The sequence below is a fragment of the Manduca sexta genome, chromosome 1 (genome assembly GCF_014839805.1).
Source record: "Manduca sexta isolate Smith_Timp_Sample1 chromosome 1, JHU_Msex_v1.0, whole genome shotgun sequence".
NCBI classification, from domain to species: domain Eukaryota; kingdom Metazoa; phylum Arthropoda; class Insecta; order Lepidoptera; family Sphingidae; genus Manduca; species Manduca sexta.
In genome coordinates, this window is record NC_051115.1 from 2,539,790 (window position 1) to 2,566,522 (window position 26,733).

Sequence of the window (26,733 nt, forward strand, 5' to 3'; positions counted from 1 at the left end):
ATATAACGCTGGTAGGTTAGCTAGGTTTTTTCGGTGATGTGCCTTATTTATCACCGAGGGTGCCAGCGGACGGTACGCTGGCGACCCACGGCTATCCGGTCTCAGGGCCTCGGTGGAAGAAGGGAGGGGATAGAGTGAGGGAAGAGAATAGGAAGGAGAAGGAGCCCTCTCAGGATAGTTGGAAGGGAGAGGGGAAATGTTGGCGAACCCTTATAGGCCTCAATGTGTATTTAGTAACCATGAGGTATACACAATGAACTGTGCCTAGGGTCGCGGCAAATGTGCTCCCATGCATTTGGTGTGGAGACCAAGCGTACAAGCATTGCCTTTTGTGCAACCAACTTATAAAGGAAATAATTGAACAAGATTTTCTAATCAGTTATATCAACCTGATCCTGGCTTGCAAGAGTTCTAGTGGTGGGTCTCTCGTTTCCTTATACCTAGTCGCATGGGCGTGCATTTGGTGTGGAGACCAAGCTGGTTAGCTAGGTTAGAGCCTTGTTAATTTGATGAGGCGACGGGTCCTATGTATACTAGTATAAGTGCAAAAACACATCTTTACAGGAGAGCGATTTAAACATTCTAGACTTTGGAAATTTGTTATAGTTCAACATAAATCTTTGAAATTTTACTCTACACCAACATTTTTATAATTTTCATTAAAGTAATGAAGCTGATTGTCGTTAGCGAAAAAGTATAACTAATGAACATTTTGCTGCAACAAAAAAATCGAGAAGTCTACTAGTTTAAAAAAATAATTTAAGTGTTCAAATCGAAAATTCATTAAATTCAGAAAAATATTCATAACTTGAAAACTATGAAAAATCGCGGAACGTACATGGGGGTGATTCGGATACCCCAAGGGGTGCCCTATTTCTGGACCTCTGCTTGACACTATTTTTGGGACACCTATTAATAGATGCAACTCAGTTTCGGATTTTTCAGATCGTTTTAGATATCAGCTGACATGCTGTCAAATTATAGACAGCATCAACATCTCAAGTGATATTTTAAGTCAGAGTATCAGTATGCCCTAACATTCGCGTAAACACGAGAATTCATCAGGAGAAGATTATTTGTAATACTAGTTGACCCGACAGACGTTGTCCCGTCTTAACTATGAATTTGCAGCGCGCATTCTGTCAATCGCTGAGATTATATTTTCTAACGTTTCGCTCAACATCCTTAAATTTTTCTTTCATAAGATTCTTCTGACAATAACAAACACAACAAAAAAAAGAAATATTGAAATCGGTCCAGCCGTTCACGCGTGATGGCGTGACCAAGGGAAATAGGGATTCATTTTTATATATATATATATAAAATCCGAATAATAGTTTTATTTAAGTAATAAACTAATATTATTTCCATCTGTTTGTTCCAGACTACGACACCAGCCAAAACAAGACTGATAAATAGATATGTAGAATCATTTAATACAATTATACATTCCTATGAACCGCCATTTTGAAACGTGAAACAATATGGCGGCCGCTCCGATACGCTCCGTTGTCGAGGAGAAAGATGGCGACGAGGCGGAGGAGAAGCTTCTAGAAGGGAACAGGGTGTTGATAGTCCCACCTGGACAGAGGGATGGGCAGGCTGTCAAGTCTTCGAAGAAAGGTGAGATATGCAGATTTTATATATAATACACGGAAAAGTGACCCCACTGTACTTGGTAATAAGAGTGCCGGTTGACAAGAGGTGTTTAAAACGAATGTTGGTCTAATGACAGTAAAATCGTTCCGTTCCCGTTTCATTACATACGTACCCGAAGAAACCTCCGATTTCCAAATCGTTTGCTCCAAAACAGCAAGGATATTTTGTATAATTACACAGCATATTTTTTTCCACAATGCACTTATAAAACTAAAATTAAATTATATTATTTTTACTTTAATATTTATTGAAACAGTTCAGTATATGCGTGACTTGGAACGTACATAAAATGTTTAGCTATCTTAAATCAGGGAATAGACAATCATTCATTATTTTCCATCCCTACGCAGCAGTAAAACAATATTGTTTTTATGGTATAGTAAGAATGTGAGTAATATTACTTTAAACTTGAAACAAAACGTTCCTGCAATATGATAGTTATGTAAAAGAAGGTAGCAAGGCCACTGGTCATGCAATTATTTTAGGTGTTTTACGCTCGATACGAACCTGGGCTCTATTTGTGCTTGACATATGTCGCCTTCTTTCAAATGGCAGGAGACGAAAGGCGAATGCCCTGGTTACAACACTGCCTACCTTTTCGGAGATAAAGGCGTGATGTTTGTTATGTTCATGATGTGTTACTATATACAATATCGCTTATCATTCCTTATCAAGTGGTTATATTGTAATCATTGGGTTATCTGCCTATCTCTAGCCTTGTAGGTCTTTTAGTGGATTTAATCATGGTCATAATATCTAGGGTATGGTATCGGTGCAGAAAAACATCGTGAGGAAACCTGCATACCTGAGAAGTTCTCTATAGGAATTTCGAGGGTGTGTGAAGTCTACCAATCCGCACTACAGCGTGGTGGACTAAGGCCTAATCCCTCTCAGTAGTAGAGGCCCGTGTAGCAGTGGGCAAGTATATAATACAGGGCTGATATTATTATTATATATGGTAAAATTGCCTCACTGGACGTGGTATGTGAATAGATGTCCGAAAACATGACCGGAGAGTGTTAAATGTCCCCGGATGGTACAGTTATGCCGGCTTGCTAATTTGAATGACGAGACCAGCTTGCCGTTCGCCTGATGGTAAGCGATACGAATAAACAGTAGAAACACCAACACCTTGAATTACAAAGTATTGTTTGGTATTCCACTGCGCTCGTCCGAGACATGAGATGTTAAGTCTTATTAGAGAGTCCGCCTGGGTAGGTACCACCGCAATGTATATTTCTGCCAAGCAGCAGTGTGTAGTCACTGTTGTGTTCCGGTTTGAACATTGTAGCCAGTGTAACTACTGGACATAAGACTTAACATCTCATTCTACTCGTAGCGCTTACCAACAGGCAAACGGCAAGCTCGTGTCATCATTTAAAGCAATAAAAAAAAAAGTAAAATAATCTCGTGATTTACTCGCTAATCGTGTAGTAATAAGACATTTCTGATAACTACGTGATAACAGATAAGGTCTTTAAATTGTGTGTGAATTGTTGACAATAATACGTTTATATCAAATAGTTCTAAGATTATATAGAGCGGACATTGGGAAGGTTGTCATACAAACATTTTGCGCTTATACGATATATAATATCAGCCCTGTATTATATACTGTCCCACTGCACGGGCTTCTTCTACTACTGAGAATAGTCCTTAGTCCACGCTGTAGTGCGGGCATACTTCACACACCCTCAAAATTCCTATAGAGAACTTCTCAGGTGTGCAGGTTTCCTCACGATGTTTTCCTTCACCGTTAAAGCAAGCGATAATTCACAAAGAATACACATATTTTTTTTAGAAAAGTCAGAGGTGTGTGCCCTTGGGATTTGAACCTACGGACATTCGTCTCGGCAGTCCGTTTCACAACTAACTAGGCTATCGCCGCTTTATTTTGCGCTCATGTGATGGTTACTCAATCTACAGTAATAGCAAAACATCAATGTAAAATACTTCATATTTTTTCCATATCATGATTTGGACGTTTTTAATGCAAAAATTTGCATATTTTCTGTAAATATATTATTTTCGTATTAATATCTGAGAACGCTATGACATTTCAAACAAGACTTATGACCAATTGGTCTTTTGGAGCAAAAATTTGGCCCTGATGTTCGTTTTATAACTAACTAAGTATATAGTTTAATGTCTTTGGTTTATTTCAATAGTATTTCCTAAAAATCCCGGGATAATATATAGCGGGACGTTTGTCCTGGAAAAGCATTTCACACAGACGCTGACGCTAACTCGGGATAGAAAGTAGCCTATGTCCTTCCTAGCAGTCCTGGATTTGTAAATAGGCCGTATAGGCCGCTGCCTATGGGCGGCAGCCTCTTAGACCCGGCAGATTTCAGAGGACGCTTACTTGATATAATTAATCATTCGTTTATTTAACTTTAGTGCTTTCCATAATGCAAACAAATGGAAATTTATTAAGTATTTTAGAAACCTACATACATAAACCTATCTACATGGGGCGGCGGAAATAAAGTGGCCTACACTCATAAACTGCTTCCCAGGGTCTCAAACTATCTCCATACCAAATTTGATCAAAATCTGTTGGTAATTTTTGAGTATATCGCATTCAGACAGGCAGGCAGATGCAGCGATTTTGGTTTATAATATATACCTCTTGAATCACTCTATCTATTAAAAAAAACCGCATCAAAATCCGTTGCGTAGTTTTAAAGATTTAAGCATACATAGGGACAGAGAAAGCGACTTTGTTTTATACTATGTAGTGAGTTTTTAAAACTTTTTAAAAGGAACATGTCCGTCATAAATGATTGTTGGGCAACTTTAACCGTTTACGCAGCGTCCGCGACGGAATCTCTCAAAATTAATAAATTTTCCCCGTTTTTGCAACAAATTTCATTTATGCCACACTTCTATAAGTCAAAAACAACCCACACTACCCGACTCGGGAACGAACGCGACATCTCAACAAAGCAGTCATATCACATACGCAAAACGACATCGACGTAAAAAAAAGTCATATTAATCTTTAATCTATATATATATAAAAATTAATCCCTATTTCCCTTGGTCACGCCATCGCGCGTGAACGGCTGGACCGATTTCACAATTTTTTTGTTGTTGTGTTTGTTATTGTCAGGAGAAAGTTGTTATGAAAGAAAAAATTCATAAAATTGCGCGGAAAATAAGACAATTTAAGAAAACTTAATAAATATTAATTCTATATAACAGTCAATTGTTTGAAGTAACTGTCAGCGATTGACTGAATTCATAGTTAAGACGGGTCAACGTCTGTCGGGTCAACTAGTAATAAATATTTGAGGGTACATCGACGGTTATTTGGAGTCATTCGACCCACAATGTCTTTCTTTAGTAATAGTTTTTCGTGGTGTTCGGTTCTCGTGATATTTTTTAGGTTTTAAAGTGTTTAGTGCTTGTGAAATGCCTAAACCTAGATATAAAAGGATTAAAAGATGTGAGTGTTTCCTTATTTTGTAACTTTATGCTAAATAGTAGTGTAAAAGTTGTTGTTAAGTGAGTGGCTTGCGTCTAATGCATTGCAGTTAGTTGCTACGTTTCAAATAATTATTATTACTTTGTGTTCGGAAATAATATCATAGACTGGTGGTAGGTCTCTCATATGTGAGAGTCCACCTGGGTAGGTACACTGCAATGTCTATTTCTGCTGCCAAGCTGTGTGTAGTCACTGTTGTGTTCCGGTTTGAAGGACGTTATAGCCAATGTAACTACTGGACATAATAATTATCATCTCATGTCTCAGGATGGCGAGAATGGAATACCAAACAATACTTTGCAATTCAAGATGTTGGTGTTTCTGCTGTTTATTCGTATCGCTTACCATCAGCCGAATGGCAAGCTCGTCGCGTCATTCAGAGCAATAAAAAATCAATGTCTAACATTGGCGCAAACATAAATCATTGTTCAGCATTTACGTAATTAACTATACTAGTATGATCTGGTTACTCCCTCCAAGCATGAGCATAACAGATCATCCCCCCCATATTGTTTTGAGAAATCTGATGCACAATGCATCGAAGGTCCAAATCATTAAACCAACACGCGATACTATAATCACTTCATTGTGTTAAATGTTGCGAACGGCTCGGGTGATGTGAGGTTATGTGGTGATGGATAGTGATGATATTGGTGAGCAATTTATATTAACTAGTTGACCCGACAGACGTTGTCCCGTCTGAACTATGTATGCACGCGCGCATTGTCAATCGCTGACAGTTATTTCAAACAATTGACAGTTATATAAAATTAATATTGTCGTTTTCTTAAATTTTCTAATTTTCCGCGTAATTTTTTGTTTTTTTTTCTTTCATAAGAACCTTCTGACAATAATAAACAACAAAAAAAAATAGTGAAATTCCAGCCGTTCACGCGTGATGGCGTGACCAAGGGAAATGTGGATTCATTTTTATATATAGACTAGCTTTTGCCCGCGGCTCCGCCCGCGTTATACAGTTTTTCAGGCTAAAGTTTTCCGTTATAAAAGTAGTAGTTTCCCAGGAGCCTCTCAAACTGTCTCCATACCAAATTTCATCTTAATACGTTGAGTAGTTTTTGAGTTTAACACGTTCAGGCAGACAGATGCAGCGGGGGACTTTGTATTATAATATATTTTTTTAGAACTTTTTAAGAGGAATAATCCCGTCATACATCATTGTTGCATAACTTTAACCGTTTACGCAGCGCACGCAACGGAAGCTCTCAAAACTAATAATTTTTCCCCGTTTTTGCAACATGTTTCATTACTGCTCCGCTCCGATTGGTCATAGCGTGATGATATATAGCCTATAGCACTCCAGGAACAAAGGGCTATCCAACACAAAAAGATTTTTTCAGTTCAAACACGGTAGTTCCTGAGATTAGCCATTACTGCTCCGCTCCTATTAGTCATAGCGTGATGATATATAGCCTATAGCACTCCAGGAACAAAGTGCTATCCAACACAAAAATATTTTTTTCAGATCGATCTGATAGTTCCTGAGATTAGCCATTACTGCTCCGCTCTTATTGGTCATAGCGTGATGATATATACCCCATAGTACTCCATGAACAAAGAACTATCCAACACAAAAATATTTTTTCAGTTTGAACCGGTAGTTCCTGAGATTAGCCATTACTGATCCGCTCCTATTGGTCATAGCGTGATGATATATAGCCTATAGCACTACACTAATAAAGAGCTATCCAACACAAAAAGAATTTTTCAGTTCGAACCGGTAGTTCCTGAGATTAGTCATTACTGCTCCGCTCCTATTGGTCATAGCGTGATGATATATAGCCTATAGCACTCCACGAATAAAGGGCTATCCAACACAAAAAGAATTTTTCAGTTTGGACCGGTAGTTCCTGAGATTAGCCATTACTGCCCCGCTCCTATTGGGTATAGCGTGATGATATATAGCCTATAGCACTCCACGAACAAAGGGCTATCCAACGCAAAAAGAATTTTTCAATTTGGACTGGTAGTTCCTGAGATTAGCGCGTTCAAACAAACAAACAAACAAACAAACAAACAAACAAACAAACAAACAAACAAACAAACAAACAAACAAACAAACAAACTCTTCAGCTTTATATAATAGTATAGATAATAGTATAGATATACGACAGTGGCGATAGCCTAGTTGGTTGTGGAACGGGCTCGAGACGAATGTCCGCAGGTTCAAAACCCAAACACACCTCTGACTTTTAAAATTACGTGTGTATTTGTGAATTATCGCTTGCTTTAACGGTGAAGGATAATATTGAGGGAACTTGCATACCTGAGAAGTTCTCTATAGGAATTTCGAGGGTGTGTAAAGTCTGCCCGCATTACAGCGTGGCGGACTAAGGTCTAACCTCTTAGTAGTAGAAGAAGCCCGTGCAGCAGTGGGACCAGTGCCGAATTTATATTTTTTATGAGTGTAGGTAACTTTATTTCCGCCGCCCCATGTTAGTAGGTTTATGTATGTATGTAGGTTTCTAAAATATTTAATAATTTGTAATGATTTCTTATGTTTACGCGAATGTTAGACATTGAAATTAAACTAATTTTCCGGATTCTATCGCGGTTTTTTGTTTTTTATTTTTCTCGCGACGTTTCGAAGACTTTGCAGCCTTCATGGTCACGGTGGGGACTGTCCGGTCACGTCACGGTATGGTCTAATCCCTCTCAGTAGTAGAGGAAGCCCGTGCAGTGGGCAAGTATATAATACAGGGCTGATATTATTATTATTTTACCTAAAAATAAAATGTTCAATGAGAAATAAAAGTTTGGAAACCCCTGCTGTAAGCTATAAGGAAAAAGTGTGGGGCGTGCGTCACCGGTGAAATTTTTTATAACGAGCGACATGCTCGTATCATTTGTTGGAGAATACAAGTTCATTATACTCACGTATTTGATATAATCTTCGGTAAATCGCTCACAATTATCTAGTTCAAACATCGATATGTATGTACTATGTACTAGATTTGGCGTTCCGAACATTCACTGTGTGCAATTGCATTGAATTGCAATCCATTCTGACTTTAGTATGGTCAATATTGACAGCGTGTGGTTGTGTACGGAGTGGCGCTCATGATATAAGAACTCGAGTCTAAGTGTAAACCTGGATGCGAATAAAAAATATTAGTCAAATAAGTGAAATTATTTGTTCAAGTGAATAAATAGGTTATAACATTGACGTTTTGGTTGCCTTAGTATCTATCCATGCGGACTCTAACATGTGAGAGACCTACCAGTAGGATTGGGTTGAGTTGGGCATTTGAGCCTGATGTGGTCATAGGCTCCTCCTATCATGGGCCGGAATACAATCGGCGCAAAAGTATATGCACTAACTGCATTAGTAATGCCCCTGCCTATCCCATTGAGGATAAAGGCGTGAGTGCTACTTTTTAACCGACTTCAAAAAAAGGAGATACTCAATTCGACTGTATTTTTTTACAAGGATGGGTAACATCACGGACGGAAAGGCGAGTAAATGCTAGCAAATCCAAGAAATAAGATTACGTAGTACATTGTATTAATATTGGTGATGTGCCAAATGATTCATACTCTCAGTTCGTTCTACGTCACAGGTTCTAGAGATTTATGTTTTTTTTTGCTTTGTTGTAAAGCAAAGGAATTGTTATTATTAATGCTTGTCGGGTAGATTTATAAGAATAATATCAGCCCTGTATTATATACTTGTCCACTGCTGCACGGGCCTCCTCTACTATTGAGAGGGATTAGGCCTTAGTCCACCTCGCTGTAGTGCGGGCAGAATTCACACACTCTCAAAATTTGTGATAAAGGCTGTTAGTGTGTGTATGTGTGTTTTTTATTAAATGAATCGGTGACGTCACAACGTATAATCTGCAAATGACATCAGCTAAGGCGATTCGGTTCAGTAATATGTTTAAAAACTGTACCGATCTTACTGGAGTTATTTTTGATTAATTTAAATTCTACTGCTATAATAAATGTTAAATTGACGAAATATAATTTTATTATTCCGGCAAAGAAATCATAATCATGCGGTCCGCTAACTAATAGTAAATTTCATTTTTGGCAAGTTAAAAATTATTTTACTTTATTCTTATTTTTTTTTCTATACTTATATTTTTTTTTTGTTTTTTTTTTTCGTTCCTGTAACAGATAATAGAATAAAGAATCATACATCCATATTTAAAAGCAAAGTTTTTGATTCATTTAATAAATTATCGTACAGCTATATTTAAAGACAATTATGACGAAATTTGGAAACGGATTCCACCGTCTTCCCGGAAACTAAATGTATATATTTTAAGACACAAAAACCCGGAAAATAAAACATTTCCAAGTGTTCCTATCCTATTTCCCGCTTAACTGACTGCTTCGGTCGCGTACTTGTAATTGTACACGGTACAAGTACGACCGCACTGAGGTCCTGGGTTCGAATCCCGGGTCGGGCCAAAATAATTGTGACTGGATTTTTCCATCTTAAAAATTACTCAGTCACAGCTCGGAGTCAGGAATTGGTGTGATGCCCCCGTGCCTCGGAAAGCACGTAAAGCCGTTGGTCCTGCGCCTGATCTCTCTCCGGTAATGTCGGCTTGCCGTCTCACTGAACTATGAGAGTGAAGGAACAGAGAGTGCTTGTGTATTGCACACACTTGTGCATTATGATATCTGCTGCGTGGCTGATCTCCGTTGAGATTGGCCGCCGTGGTCGTAATTCGGCTAGGAGGAGGTTTTTTGGTTCCCGCTTAACATTGTTTACATACAATACTAAGAAGATACACAGTGCGTTTCATACTCTTCTTTTTCTTTTTTATTGCGGATTGGATGACGAAACGAGCTTTCCGTTCGCCTGATGGTAAGCGATACGATCCATAAACAGTAGAAGCACCAACACCTTGAATTACAAAGTATTGTTTGGTATTCCACTGCGCTCGCCTGAGATATGAGATGTTAAGTCTTATGTCCAGTAGGTACACTGGCTACAGTGTTCAAACCGGAACACAACAGACTACACGCCGCTTGACGGTGAAATATACATTGCTGTGGTACCTACCCAGGCGGACTCTCACATATGAGAGATCTACCACCAGTACATTACTAGCTTTTGCTTGCGGCTCCGGCTAGATTTGCTAATCGTACTATAACATTAACAGTCTTACTTATAAAATGAAAGATTGTTGGTTAGCTATAGGTGTTGAAAAGTATTTTTGTGTACTATATATTTCTTCAACAGTATATAGAATGGTATGGTAGCGCTGTGAGGTCCTAGGTTCAAAACCCGGGCTGGGCAAAGTGATGTTTGGGTTTTTCTGCTCAGTATCGGCCCCTATCACATCATGGAACACAGCTGGCGAAAAGCGCGTGCCCTGGTTGCGCCTCTGCATACCCCTCCGGAGATAAAAGTGATACGTGTTTGTTTTTGTTTGCTTTGTATATAGTACGCAGAACCTATATATATGAAGTGTGCTATATTATGATAGCTTTTTTTGAAAAATACTATATTTCCTTGAAGAAGTGTTGGCAACTCTAGTTAAACCTATAGTAGCCCACGCAATTCTGTCGCGTTCCGGGATCCGGTTCCAAACAGGTCGGCATAATTGTGTCGACTGTCGAGTAATCTCATTAGTCGACACTCTCTCTACTCCACTCCGCTTGCACATTTCCAGAGGATTCATTTTGCTGCGCCTGCGCAAAAAACCATATTGATTTCGGCGGTAAAATAATATTAATAGAAATATAACCTCCAAGATTGTAAGAATGTTGAATCGATGTGAAATATACAGGAAGGTAATTTGTCAAATAATACAGTGCTGTTAAATAGCAGTGTACGCGCTTTTGGGGAAGCGTACATATAACTCGATTCCTACTGACAGTCCCGGATTTTGAATTTTTTGGAGGCGGGGCATAATCTGGATAATGCCGCCCCCGACCACCATATTTTTACCTTTGTCATCATCGTCATCATTTCGCGCCCCGCTGGAAATAAATGTGTTTAATGTACGGAACGTCTCAGTAGTCAAAGTTGCGTTAATCATGAGTTGTGTATGCGTCTGCCAAGTGTGAATTTGCTGCACCGGGCACGGGTCCTGGCTTGCCGCCCCCCCCCCTAGATCCGGGGCTTCCTACCGGCTTCCCTTTTAGCAGTGGCGATAGGTGCTATTTTTCATCTAATCTGAGGCAAAAAAATGCCTTACTTGACATATTGCGGCCAATTTAAAAGAAAACAGAAACTGAGACATACGCAAAGAAATCTAAAAGTGAAGCCGGTAGGAATCTGGTTGTATTGATGCTTCGCTACTGCCTTTTAGGTTTATTTTAAGTTTGTCTTAGTTTTTGTTTTGCTGTTAAACTAGCTTTTGGTCGCGGCTTCTCCCGCGTAAAGGAGTTTTCCGGAGTAAAAGTACCGTTATATTTTCTCGAGATAAAAAGTAACCCATAACTTTCCCAGAGTCTTAAGGTTATAGCTTAAGGTCCATTTTTCATACATTTAAAATTTAATACGACGAAATTTTAAAGGCCGAAATATCCATGCATATTAATTATTTTTACGTTTTTCTTTCAACTGCGAGAACTAATAACTAACTAGACGTGAATTTAAATTCTTTACTTGTCAATACTTGTTTAGTTACCCAGATTAAAGGTGAAACAAAATGTATGAAAAATGGACCTTAAGCTATAACCTTAAACTATCTCCATCCCAAATTTCATAAAAATCCATTTTTCAATTGAATGGCGAGATTGGAACTGCCTCGGTGGCGTAGTTGTATGTGCGATGTGCGACTCTCGCTTTGATGTCTCGGATTCGAACCTCGGGTCGGGCAATGTGATATTTTTTTTTCTAAGTAACAATTTGGGGATCTGGAATGTGTGCCTAATGTGGCGATAGGCTCGCTGTCTTTCACTTCATGGGACGGAATACCACAAACGATTGCATTGATTGCGCCTCTGCTTACACCTTAAGTGATTAAGGCGTGATTTAAGATTTTATTTTCCTCATTGAAGATTCCAATATTTATCTCTATAAAAAATATTTATATTGTTAATGCCTTTGTTTAATGTTTATTATTTATTTATAAGTTCCTATTATGTTTAAGTTTTTATAAAATTTTTGTTTTATTCCTCTTAAGTATTAATGTTAGTCAGTCACATTATATTTACTTTGTGAATGTTGTGTATACCTGTAAGCGGCATGCATATCAGCCATTTGTCAACACGTAATGTTTTTTTAGATTTAAGGACATGTATAACAGCATATATATCCTTAAATCTAAAAAGTAGTTGTATCGTTCCAATTTTAGTATATATACTGCCGAAGCAAGTTTGTTCCTTATTAAATAAATAAATAAACATTTCGCAACATGTTCGGCGAAATTCCCATCCGTGTGTACACTCCAGTTCCATGGTTGGCAACAGGCCAACAGCGAGATGCGATCTATAAATATAGTTCAATGGTGACCGCCCTCATGGTGCAGAGAAGCTCACAGGACGGGTCATTGGGTCACCACTGCGTCAGTTTCTAGATGTTTCTCGAAGTTTCTCGAAGTAACCGGGGACAGTCGAGTCTCTTTATCGGTGATTGCGTTGCGTCTAGATGTTTCTCGAAGTTACTGGGGGCAGTCTGTTATTGGTGTTGTTTGCTGTCGAAAAGGGAGGTTTTCGATTGACGTGCTGATAGTAAGTTTTTTTTGGGAGGTTATTACTGAGGACGCGGTGGAGTTTTTTTTGGACGGTTATTACTGAGGACGCGGTGGAGGGGGGGGGGGGATCGCCTGGTGCCTCGCGCTTACGCGTCAGACTTAGCAGGGTGGCTTAGATGGCATATGAATTGGGGTATTCGGTAATAGATCGTGGTTTATTTGTAAAGCATTAAAATTTAGGGGTTTTGTGTGTACTTTTAATGCGCGTGCGTCGATTACAGCGGTGGTGACGTGCCGAATCACGTTTCTTTGTGTACGCGGTGTGTCAACTCGGTTCTTGGTGGACGCCGTTAGTTAGGATAGCAGAATTAACTTGATTGGATGAGGCTACGAGTGTTTAGTGGACGCTGGCTTTATGAATTTTTGTTCGCGGCTTCGCCCGCGTGAAGGAGTTTTCTGGGATTTTTTTTTCCAACTCACTTGATATGTATCTTTATATTATGACCAAATTACACAAAATCGTTATAAATTGTAGCCTATGTGTTATTCTGATGTATAACTAATATAACTGTAAAGTTTCATCCAAATCCGTTCATTAGTTTTTTCGTGAAAGTGGAACAAACATACATCCATCCTCACAAATTTTCGCATTTATAATATACAGGATGTTAACAATGTTTTTTTAATGTAATTTCTATTCGACGAGGCTCGGCGCGGCTAGTGGACGCTGGCTTTAAGAATTAAATTTCTGTTTTTTTTTAATGTAATTTCTGTATGATGAGGCTCGGCGCGGCTAGTGGACGCCAGCTTTATGAATTATCTAAAAAAATATATATTTTAAATGTAATTTCTCTCTTTCCAGTGAAACTCCCTGAGGATGATGGCGCGACGGTCGGCGCTGGCAGGTTCACCATCGGCCCGGCGCCGGAGCGCGACTGGCAGATGGTGCCCCCGGACGGCAAGTGGGGATGGTGCGTTCTCGTAGGTAAACGGGACTTTGTTCCTTGTACTGCGGTACGGTTAATACGTAATGAAACCGGTTAATATAAAATTATAACGCGTAATACGAAATTCGTTTAAAGCGAACGTAAATAATTTTTTATGAAAATTTTAGGTGTTTCCTTAGCTTTACATAAATTTAAAAAATATTGTCCCCTAACGGTAAGTGGGGATGGTGCGTTCTCGTAGGTAAACGGGACTTTGTTCCTTGTACTGCGGTACGGTTAATACGAAATGAAACCGGTTAATACGAAATTATAACGCGTAATACGTAACTCGCTTAATTCTAATATAAACCGCTTACGACTATCGTAGGAGTTTCTTAGCTCTAAATATATTTAAAAAATATTGCTTACTAACGGCAAGTGGTGATGGTGCGTTCCTGTAAATCTGGACTTTGTTTCTTGTAGTGCGGAACGGTTAATACGAAATGAAACCGGTTAATATGAAATTATAACGCGTAATACGAAACTCGTTTAATGCGAACGTAAATCATTTATTATGTAAATTGTAGGTGTTACTTAACTTACATAAATTTAAATAATATTACCTCTCGATGACTAGTGGTGATGGTGCGTTTCCGTAGTTAAGCTGGTTATGTTTATTGTAGTGTGACACGGTTAATACGAAGACAACCTGGTTAAAACGAAATGTGTTAGATGAGCTTTAAAGTAATATGGGGGCAACACCCTCGTTAAATATTATGCTCATTCAATAAAACCATGTGCGTATTCAGCTTTTGCTCTACAGGGCCAAATTCAGAATTTCTCCTGGGCAGTTCTAATAATTTCTCTTCAGTACAAAAGTGCGTAGGGATGTTAAGTTTCATTTCTTATTAAAACATAGCCAGCGTAATTACTGGACTTTTATTTATTTAGGTACACCATCAACTGTTTCACATATACTATAAAATATATTTAACTAACAACACTTCTACTTTGGACTTTGTGTACTTTCATCGTAGGTGAATACAACATTTGATATTATTGTTGAAACAGATTAGATTAACTACTAGAATTATATTTTTTTAATTATAGTACAACTACGTCTCTGTTTAAAACATCTCTAGAACATTTAAATTTTATGTATAATAGGAAATAAATGGAAGTTGTTTAAAAATTACTGATTACGACAAACTAAATCTTATCATATTTAAATATTGTGATTGAAAAATATTTTTACTGATGCAATTTTGTTTTTGATTATGCTTAAAAATTCTCATAACCATTCCACCGAATGAAAATAGTCGTTCAAGAGGCTCAGAACTTGGTAAGCAGGTGATAACACTTAAATAATTAAGGTAGAGTTTTTTTTTATATTTGGACATCTGTCCAAGGATTCTAAAGCATTGTTTTCATCTTTTAAATATTGTAGTGTTTCCAGATCAAATGTAGTCAACGCCATTGACCTCAAATTTGTTTTACCTGTGTATATTTAACGGACCAATGGGATTTACGTTATATTTCCAACTCCTCCCTATCTTTGGGATGCGAGCGCTTAAAGCGTTCACAAAAAGTTCGGTGTGTTTGTATAAGCCGGCCCTTGCCAGGCTAACAAACGTATGGTCAGTTTAAAAAATAAAAAAAAACCTATCCTACTATTTGATTAATTTCGTTGGGAGTGACTGATTAGTGTTCTCAAAGACTCGCCGAGCTTCACCGCTCGGTGTCTTTATGCGTGCTACTGATGATCCTGGCTTACAGGAGTTGTGGTGGGTGAGAAGGGTTTAAAGGTTTGTTGGTGTCGCGAGTATGGACAAAGTCATAATTACTGGCGACAGATGCAGAGAACGGGTCATGTAACTTTTTTTATTGCTGCTTGAATGACGTGATAAGCTTGCCGTTCGCCTGATGGTAAGCGATACGATCCATAAACAGTAGAAACACCAACACTGTGAATCACAAAGTATTGTTTGGTATTCCACTGCGCTCGCCATCCTGAGACATGAGATGTTAAGTCTTATGTCCAGTAGTTACATTTTCTACAATGTCCTTCAAACCGGAATACAACAGTAACTACACACAGCTGCTTGACTGCTGCTGACTCATATATGAGAGATTTAACTTAAACTATTTTACTTTTCTCCCGACGTTTCGAAGACTTTGGAGCCTTCATGGTCACGGGGGAGAACTGAAAATAGTTCAATTTAAATGTCTAACATTCGCGCAAACATAAAAAATCATATATGAAAGACTTACCACCAGCAAAAGACTAACTTCAACCTGCCTTAATGTTCTCCCATATTCTCGAGATTACTGCATATACTCCCGTATCATTCCAGGAGCGACTCTAGTGAACATCTTGATACCCGGCACCATCAAATCCTTCGGAGTGTTAATGGTGGAGTTCAACGATGTGTTCGAGTCGAGCACCGCGGCCGCGTCCGGCATGGTGGCGCTGTGCTACTTCCTGTACAGTAGTTTGGGTGAGTGTGGCTCAGTTATACTAGTAAATAATAATATCAGCCCTGTTTTATATACTGTACCACTGCACGGGCCTCTTCTACTACTGAGAGTTAGGCCTTAGTCCACCACGCTGTAGTGCGGATTGGTAGACTTCACACATCAAAATTCCTGTAGAGAACTTCTCAAATGTGCAGGTTTCCTCACGATGTTTTCCTCCACCGTTAAAGCAAGCGATAATTCACAAAGAATACACACATGATTTTTTAGAAAAGTCAGAGGTGTGTGCCCTTGGGATTTGAACCTGCGGACACTCGTCTTGGCAGTCCGTTCCACACCCAACTAGGCTATCGCCGTTGTTTAATATTAATATTATTTATTTATTACTCTTTATTGTACCAAACAGAAATAAAATATACAAAGATGACTAGAGAGAGAAAAGGCACATGCACAAATGGCGATCTTATCGCTCTAGGCAATGTCTTCCAGACAACCATGGGATGGATATAAAAACGGGAAATAGAAAGAGACATATAATATCAGCCTTGTATTATATACTGTCCCACTGCTGAGCACGGGCCTCTTCTACTACTGAGAGGGATTAGGCCTTAGTCCACGCTGGCCTAGTGCATAATTCCTAGTTTCAGATAATTACTTTTTAATTAAAAATTTATAACGCTGGGAGTTTGACCCTCCATATCACCATTTTAAATACCCCCCTGTACATAACCTAAAATGTTTCCAGGTCCATTATCGTCAATCCTGTCAGTGAAGTGGTCGTACAGGACGGTGACGCTCATCGGCGGCACATTCGCAGCGTTCGGAATGATATTCAGCAGCTTCGCGTTTTCTATATATTATTTGTATTTTAGGTGAGCCCTTTTTATTTTTAATATAAAGTACAGCTGATACCGGTTATAACGACATTGTAGGGACCACCTAATTTAGACGCTATATCTGATAATTGCTATAAACGGTACTAATTTACTATACGTGTTCTTGGCACCTTGATATTTAGTCGTTATAACCGAAGTCGATACAACCGGTTTTTACAGTGTTTATTTTTTTCTTTATAAAAAAATATACAACTACAAACAAAAATAGTGATAATGAAATATGTACAAAATAAAACAAAAATATTACTGATACTTCGTTGTAACCGAAGTCGCTACAACCGGTTTTAATGTAAATATGTTTTTATAAAAAAAAATATAAAAAAAAATTACCCAAACTATAAGAAACACTGTCAATGAATGTACAAAATAAAAAAATGTTTTACCACACACAAAATTTTTGCAAAAAAATTTTTTTTTTACCTTTAATACAATCTTAATTTAACGATACGGACCATCGTCTCATGTTTATTATGCCCTATTCTTGCTGGTCTTACAAACTTTTGAACATTTGATCGTCTTCATCCCCAGTTTCGGCGCGATGGTGGGCACGGGCGCCGGGCTGGCGTTCCCTCCCACAGTGTACATAGTGACGTCATACTTCGTGCGTCTCCGAGGCCTCGCCAACGGGATATGCATGTCGGGCTCCGCCTTCGGGAGCATTATCCTGCCGCCGCTACTAAGATATCTCATAGAGACTTACGGGTATAAGTAAGTATTTATTTTGCGCTATAGCGAGTAAACAAGTCACTCGCCCGACTGAACGCGCAACATCGTATGATCGGTGACGTAGATGTGGCGTGATGTATGTATGTATACTCACTCCGTCATCGATGCGTAAGCGCAGCTACGCGTTCGACGACGCCCACGCAAGATGCACTCGCTTCTATTGTTTTAATTGCTCATTTTTATTGCTTTGAACGTCGAGACCGTTGCTTTCACTGGTAGGTCTATCATATGTGAGAGTCCGCTTGGGTAGGTACAAGGTACAAATGTTTACTTCTGCCGTCAAGCAGTAGTGTAGTCTTTTTTATTGATTTAAATGACGAGACGAGCTTGCCGTTCGCTTGAAGCGATACTACTCACAATCAGTAGAAAAACCAACACTTTGAATTATAAAGTATTGTTTATATTTATATAAAGTATTCAGCGTTCGCCAGAGACATGAGATGTTAATTATGTCCAGTAGTTACACTGGCTGTAGCCAGTGTAACTACTGGACATAATTAACATTGGACATAATTAACATTGTAATGTTCAAACTAGAACCCAACAGTGGCGAAGGGTGAAATTTTTCAAAAGGTAACCCGAGGAGAATATTTTTTTCTACAGTTAACATGTAATACGCTGTTCACAATAAATTAAAATCAGTAAAATATCATAATACATAATAATTTCCTTCTAACATAAACATTATTTCTAAACTCTAAATTTAACAAATAATCACATATTTTGAACATAGGTACTTATCTAAAAGAGCCCACCAAAATTTATAACCCACACTATACACAACCATTAATTATACATTCTAAATTATTAAAAAAATGCGCGCCAATGGCCCAACATTAAGCTGCAAATTCTCGGGTTACCCTGAAGTACACAGACACGCACGCACACATGTATTTTTACGTCACTTCCAAAAGATTAGACAAAGACACCGCGCTGCGTGTGAAAGAGACAACAATATCGCGAGGGAAGCTATGCGCGATCGGGTTCACTTCGAACACTATAAGGCGCGAGCACTGCGCGCGAGTTACGATTTAACGAATTGATAATATGAACTATGTACCGTAATCGTTGAAGTATTGATTTAATGAAATAAGTAGGTATAGGATGACTTGTTTGAAAATACTATTATTATTCTAGTTATATAGTTATGTTTTTCATTTAAATTATTTTATATTAATTTACAAAAGGTAACCCGGTAGGAATCGGCTTGTATGGACGCTTCGCCACTGGAACCCAACAGTGACTACACACAACTGCTTGACAGAAATAGACATTGCGGTGGTGTCTACCCCGGAACTCTCACATATGAGAGACCTATCAGTAAACGTACAATAGGTGACCGTCCTATGCTTGATTTTGTACATTATTCCATATGTAATGGTTATTAATACGAAAAAGAAACCCTACTGAGAAAACTGAATTAAAATTGGTAAAAAAATGAGCCAGTAATTCATATTTCAAATATTGCAACGTGCGTAAGGGCGCGTTGTGGGGATATCGCTTCATCTCTTTCTTTCGCACGTGTAGTACTTCCCAATGACGTCACATGCGCGTATTGCGCCTCTTTTCTGTTTCTTGTTACTTACCTCTTCCACCGAAATTCATACTTATAACTTGTTGATTTTTTACCGGATTATAATAATTCTTTTTGTTATAATGTATATAACGTAAATATTTGATATACTTGTATTTAAATATACATGTAATATTTCAAAGAGAGAAATAAATAAATAAAAAAAAAAATAAAAAAAATATAGAAATATAGATAGATTTGATAATAGTATAGAACAAAAATGAGTCCGGTGCCCTAATCTTAGATGCTATATTCATGTTTCCTCAGAGGCGCGGTGTTCATTCTTGGAGGTTTGATGCTGAACGTGTGGGCTGCCGCGCTGCTGTTCCAGCCAGTAGAGGAGCATATGGTCAGGAAATACAAAGAGCCAGAGGAAGACGAGGACGGAGCGCAGGTAAGGCTCGGGGGGCGTTACCTCCCAGTCTGATAATAATTAATTAATAATTATTTTTGAACATACAATATTGATTAAGATACAATACTGATAACGAGGATTTATTTGTTCATGAGCCATTTGTAAAAAAAATAACTTGGTCATTCAGGATGCAGTTTAGACGTCTCTTTTCTGACTTTTTTTAGTTGTTTTTCAGATTCAAATTATATTTATTGTGGTACACAGGTAGGATTAAGGTGTTATACATTTATATTACAGTGCAGCTATGACCCGCTATAATAGCATACAACAATTTAACATTCTAGAGATGACAAAATACATTCTAATGTTTTGTTCGACATAAGTGCTCGATTATTCTTGGCATGATCAATTACGTCGTGTACTGAAGGTTCGCCATCTCTGCTAGAAAAAAAAATAATGGCAGAGAGGTTGCACAATTGGTCATATCATTCAAGCCAGTCTCTTATTCAGCCATGTATAGTAAAGAGGTTGTACAATTGGTTATATTATTCAAGCCAATCACCTATACAGCCATGTATAGTTTAAGAAAACATTTGCGAATGGAATTGAGATATTGTTGATTTATTTATTAGTTTCACAATACGTTGACACAGTTTTTAATTTTTTTTAACGGTATTAATTATGTTGTTTGTAATAATAAAAACCACGATTTATCTATGGTTAAAAGGCTAATTGACTAAAGCGACATTTTTTTTTTCTAAAAAGTTTAACTAGGTTAAAAAAACATAGAGAAAATAGCTGATTTTAAAAATGTATGACTTGTAACTTAGTGTCGAAAAAAGTATCATTTAACTTAATTAGCCTTTCAACCACTAATATGAGGGTTTTGACCCCTCCCGTATTACTATCCTGGATCCATGCCTGGATTAGTTTCGATACAAATTAATTAGACTAAGATTTCGGCGATTCGTTATAAAAAAAAACGTGTTTTAAAAACGTATAATCAATTTGTGATAACGTGTTATTATATATTAACTAAAAATATATTACATTTTCAACGCGTAATGAAATATTTTAATGATTTTTAATCTATGAAACGAAATGACAGTTGGCATATAATAGTGCTAAAAGGGCGGCAAAAAGACCGAATCAGTGACAATTGAAACACAATCTTTTGTCTTTTGATATACGACTGATATTAAAATAGCATGGCTCGGCCCCAAATAGCGAATTGTTTTGGTATTTTAATACCAGCTTTGTTATTACGGACATAAGATTGATTTTCGTTGTGATATTGTCTATTTGCCGCTCGTGTTATAACGTTTTTAATTTCGAATACGGAATGCCGTCCAACTGTCAACTTTAAACCTGTAATTCGCGATACTCGTTATTGTTAGTAACTGAAAAAAACCGTTATACAATTGATAACGATATAGCTTTTTATGGCTATTTTTAAACAACAGTAGTGAATATGGTGTGCGAATAAATTTATGTTTTTTTGATTTTTCCTTCACTGTGATGTGTTTTTTGAGAATGAAACGATAAAAAAAGAACTACATTGTTTTATGTGATTTTTGGAACTTTTTCACACGAATGGAACTCATTGCTGGTGACATGAAGTCATTGCGGCAAAGTAAGCGATTTCATTATTTTTTTGTTATTTGGTAACGTTGGAAATAACTGTTATTTTTAACGTTATTTTTGTGGTATTGTGCGTTGTTTGTTTTGTTCTGTGCTTTATCGGTTGTAACGGTTGTTTTAATGGAGTATAAAGACTATATTTTTTTTTATTGAAAAAAAATTTATAAGTATGTGAAGTTCCTGTACAATATGATGTTGGTAATTTTTATTTCAGTATACTTCAGTTTTTTCTAAATTTCTTAGTTTTCATTAGAATTAATTTTTAAATATCTTTCCTACAGGACTTTCACTAAGAGAAACATATCATTTTACAACATATTGTAAATACTTTGCAATTGTTCACTCGATTAATAATAAAATGAAAAAAATTAGGCAACCTCCAGAAAAAAGAAACATAGTCGTTATATTTTTAACCGTTACAATCGTTACCGTTACAGGTTAGTTATTGTAGCTTGTATTCGTTATTTTGTCTGTTCGCTTTTACATTTGCTATGCCGCTTCTCTCATTCATAACTTCATGTGTTATACCACTTTTTATAAGTTGAATCATAAATGAACCAAGTTTAGCCATTGAGACATCAATTATCTTTAGATGACAAAGCAGTGCTACACAAAGTCATGTAATTAAAATAGCAAGGTACTGACACTCTAAATCCGATAAATAATGTTAAATTGCCCTTCTATTAAATAGAACTTATTATTGCAGGCATAATGAGGATGAATTCCTCGGTATGATACTTTACGTCTTGCCTGTTCTCTAAGTTTACTGGTGGTAGTTCTCTCATATGTGAGAGTCTGTCTGGGTATGTACCACCGCAATGTCTATTTCTGTCAAGCAGTGTGTAGTCACTGTTGTCTTCCGGTTTGGCATTATAGTCAGTGTAACTACTGGACATAATAATTAACATGTCATGTCTCAAGATGGCGAGCACAGTGGAATACCAAACAATTCTTTGTGATTCAAGGTGTTGGTGTTTTTACTGTTTATGAGCGTTCGTATCGTTTACCATCAGGCGAACGGCAAGCTCGTCTCGTCATTCAAAAGCAATAAAAAAAAACATCTTTGAGTTTTCTAAGGACTTAGTTCTTATTCTCTTTGAATTAATATATTAATGCATGAAAGTATTTTTTAGTATATGTCTTGGTATAAAGTGGTATAACTCTAACTCACACACTAACATTTTTCATTTTTAGTTTCAAATAATCACTTTCCTTAACAAGCACTCATTAAAAAGTTTCATTTTCAAAAATACATTACAAGTTGAGTAACGTTTTTTTTTGTAGCAGTTGATAACGTTATAGTTATTGTTATAACGAAAGTGATTATGCGTTGTTTTGTATGAGCTATTAACATGTATTTAGTGTTTAGTATTGGAACATGATATTGGTAATGTAGTTTAGAATTTGCGGTTTTATTATCGAAGTAATAAAGTTTAAATTACCTTACCGCGTTTTAGATAAAAAAATAAAGTATACGAAACATATTATGTATTTATTTGTATCTTCGAAATAGTTTTTTCATTGGAATTATTTATAAATAATGAACTAAATCGATTAATTACATATGGCATTGAATGGATATATAAAATTGGCTTGATTTGTTAGTGCTAGGATATTGCTATCCACCTAAATAGCGATTGTATTCGAGATGTAAAGCTCGCCATGATAGCCCACGTAATTCTCTCGGGCTACGCGATCGGCCTGAGTATACAGGGTCATTTTGACGTTGCGATACTAAATGAAACCACATACTTATCTACTTGGAAATAACACTACAATAAGTTACTTGAGCTGTAGATGTAAAATAAATAAGTGTAAGTTTCGAACAAAATAAATATTAATAAAAAGTATTGGAAATAAGTTACTTGAGCTGTAGATGTAAAATAAATAAGTGTAAGTTTCGAACAAAATAAATATTAATAAAAAGTATTGGAAATAAGTTACTTGAGCTGTAGATGTAAAATAAATAAGTGTAAGTTTCGAACAAAATAAAAAGGTAATTTTAATTTTACGCGCCTTAATGCCACTATTAAAATTCGAAGAATATTCGTCGCAGCAACATCATACTTTCAGTCAGAAATACACTCACAGACGCCACATTCGCATTAAACTACAAAATGATCGAAAAATCATAAAACTAATAACAGGTCTTTTGGTGATAATATTCGGTATTAATGGATGATTTTTGGCTCAATGTCAGCAAAGGTGAAGAGGAGTATGTGGTTTCATTTAGTAACGCAATGTCAAAATAATCCTGTATATGGTTTTAAATGGGCAGATATGTGTAAACTTTCAAGGGATAACCATCACTAGCGGATCGGTTTGGATTTTAATAACCTACATACAAATTTAAACCTAATCAGTTATCAGTTTAAGATCATATTACATTTTCTATATTCAGTTAAAAAAGAATGTCTATGTATTCTTGAAAATAATAATGAATCATATAAAAATTAAGCTAGCTGGACAACAAGGAATAAAATTAATCCACAAAAGGCTTACGTTATATAATAACGACGATTTATAACGTTAATAATTAAGCGATAGCGTAAAAATAACGAATTATTTTTAACGTTATTTCAAAATAACGGTATTATGGTATATGTAAATATATAACTAACAAGCTTTACTAATGATTGAGGGTAGATATTTTAAGTTCACCTAATGGCCGACGAAACCGTTTATAAACATTTTGAAATTAGTTGCTAATGGTCCTTGATAGCGGCAACTTTTAAAACTCGCTTTAGTGGCCTTGAGTAGTGTTGAGGTATCACCTTATGAACCGAACAGAGGCCTTAAACATAATGATTTTCTACAAACGTTAAAAGAAAACAAAAAATGTACTGTATTAATATAGCTGGCTCACTATGACAAGGTTCTATGTAATATTTCATTGCACAAATTGAATTTCATATCACATCGATGCTTGAAATGTAATCATATCTAAGCGACAAAAATACAAAACATGAATTATATAAATATTTAGTATCGCCATATTTTTCTCCATTATTTGATCTAGGTTTTGTAGGTCTAGGATAATTTTAATATCAGTAGACTATATCTTTATAAAATAAAAAGTTGAATTGTTATGAATTTTCATATTAAAATAAAAACTTTAAAACACTCTACTCAAAAATTAACTCACTGTCGCTTAGATAAAAAAAAGTTATGATTGCCTTTCAAGAGTTGATATGATTTTTTGTCTTTTTTAGTAAAATTTTAATAATCCTGATAAATGAAGGAGGAACCACGAATTAATGTCATAGTTTTTACCAAAAAATATTTTCTTGATTTCCGATATAAGTTAAAATGAACATAGGACCTTTTAATAGCATATATTAGCAATACGTTACATGATCAAAGTCAAACGAATAGATAAGAAAAAACTAAATAGAGGACTGATTAGCGATTGCAATTTGTTTAAGGCCTCGGGCCGGCATAGCGAGAAATGATCGTCTCTCAAGCGATAATTATGTGGAAGCAACTTTTACTAAGTGCGGTGGTTAGTTCGCTCGAATAAAAATATACAAAAAAAATCTACTAAAATTTGCAGCGTCTCTGATTTCTCTAATACACGAGGTGTTAAAACCCACCACAGTGGCCTACGTAAGTGTCGCGTTCTGTGATCAGCCTGTGTATATTCCAACAGGCATAATTGTGTCGACTGAGGGGTAATCATCTCTCGTCAGTCGACATTTTATTGGACCACACTCAACTACCATCAGGTGCGGTGGGATCACTAGCGTGCAAGTTTATGTCCATCACAGTTTAGATTTTTTATAAACGGTTTCGTCTTATTGTATTATAGTATTACCATTGATATTTAAAAACTATAGATTTGTCATTAGGACGCGCTATCTGAAGACACAAAATTGTTCCAATTGGGACGATTGGACGCTTGAAAACAAACACTAGCTGCCTTTAGTTCGTGCTGGTTTATATACAATTTACATGTTGTTGACTCACTATGACAAGGTCCTATTTATGTTGGAAAGGAGATTAAATTATTTGTAACATTTTTAATACAATAATTAATGGTTCCCTACTTTATTTATGTGGCGGTATCAAATCATCACTGGGACAAAATGAAATACTTCTTCTACTTTTATAAATGTCTCCACCGTTTCAAACATGAAATAGATAATTAGAATACCTAACCTCTCATCTGTCAGTGATATTGACAAGTAGGAAGTAACGCCGAATAGCAACACTAGATGGCAGTGGCCAATACTAAAATGCGGTAGCATGATTTGCGCGACACGCAGTATATATACCTCCGAATAGGAACCGTCGGAGACGCCGCGGCCGGTCACAAGCAACATCTGCCTGACTGAGAATCTTTCCTTTCCATAGAGGAACGCAACCATCTGTTCCTCTACAGGCGCGACTTCTTAACCGCTAGATTTATATTTCGTAATTATTGGATATTTCACAAAAGACAATCGTGTGATATATATAACTAGCTTTTGCTCGCGGCTTCGCCCGCGTGAAGGAGTTTTCCGGGATAAAAGTCCCACTATATATTATCCCGGGATAGTAGCCTATAACCTTCCCAGGGTCTTATACTACCACCATGCCAAAATTTGCTTTCTTATACCACGTCTTATGTCACGTCCCGTTCCCGTGGGAACGGGATAAAAAAGTATCCTATGTCCGTCTCCTAGTTCTAATACCTCTCCACCAATTTTCAGCTAAATCGGTTCATCCGTTCTCGAGTTATAAATAGTGTAACTAACACCACTTTCTTTTATATATAGATTTGCACATCGACGGCCTCGGTGGCATAGTTGTAATGCGTACGCGGTATGAATACGATTATGGCGCTGAGGTCCTAGGATCGAATCCTAAGTCGGGCCAAAAAAATATTTCTGACTGGGTTTTTCCATCTTAAAAATTACTCAGTCGCAGCTCGGAGTTAGGAAGTTGGCGGTGTGATACCCAAGTGCCTCGGAAAGCACGTACAACCGTTGGTCCTGCGCCTGATCCCTCCGGTCATATCGGATTGTCGTCTCACCAGACTATGAGAAGGAACAGAGAGTGCTTGTGTATTACACACTTGTGCACTATAATATCTCCTGCGTGGCTGATCTGCGTTGAGTTCGACGCCGTAGCAGAAATTCGGCTAGGAAAGATTTATTCATTAAATTTGCACATCGAATATAACATAGAACCTTGTAATAGTGAGCCAGCGAGATACCACACGATATATATATGCATTACTGTAAAAGAATGTGTATGTGTGCGTAGGGAGGGTATTCTTTTGATTACTTAGTGTATGGTGTTTTTGAATATCATTGACTTATTATTTAAAATTATGACAGCCATTTTAGATATTCGTTAAAATAGCTTGCTATCACGTTTTCATAGATTTGT

The 26,733-nt window shown here is 37.0% G+C and overlaps 1 protein-coding gene across 4 annotated transcripts in view; it reads left to right on the forward strand.

Annotated features, from left to right (window-relative positions):
- The window catches only part of LOC115447708 (monocarboxylate transporter 13), a 62,336-nt gene that overhangs the window by 23,790 nt on the left and 11,813 nt on the right, over positions 1 to 26,733 (forward strand). For 2 of the 4 annotated variants that reach the window (XM_037436345.1, XM_037436346.1), the window contains exons 2-7: positions 1,385 to 1,623; positions 13,631 to 13,753; positions 16,049 to 16,192; positions 16,915 to 17,041; positions 17,594 to 17,773; positions 19,632 to 19,758. In XM_037436345.1, the coding sequence (XP_037292242.1) occupies positions 1,485 to 1,623; positions 13,631 to 13,753; positions 16,049 to 16,192; positions 16,915 to 17,041; positions 17,594 to 17,773; positions 19,632 to 19,758 (840 nt within the window). In that variant the 5' untranslated portion in view covers positions 1,385 to 1,484. Of the gene's footprint in view, positions 1 to 1,384; positions 1,624 to 4,949; positions 5,111 to 13,630; positions 13,754 to 13,909; positions 13,957 to 16,048; positions 16,193 to 16,914; positions 17,042 to 17,593; positions 17,774 to 19,631; positions 19,759 to 26,733 lie in introns of those variants that run through there. The other 2 variants (XM_037436347.1, XM_030174905.2) reach the window with 2 other exon arrangements.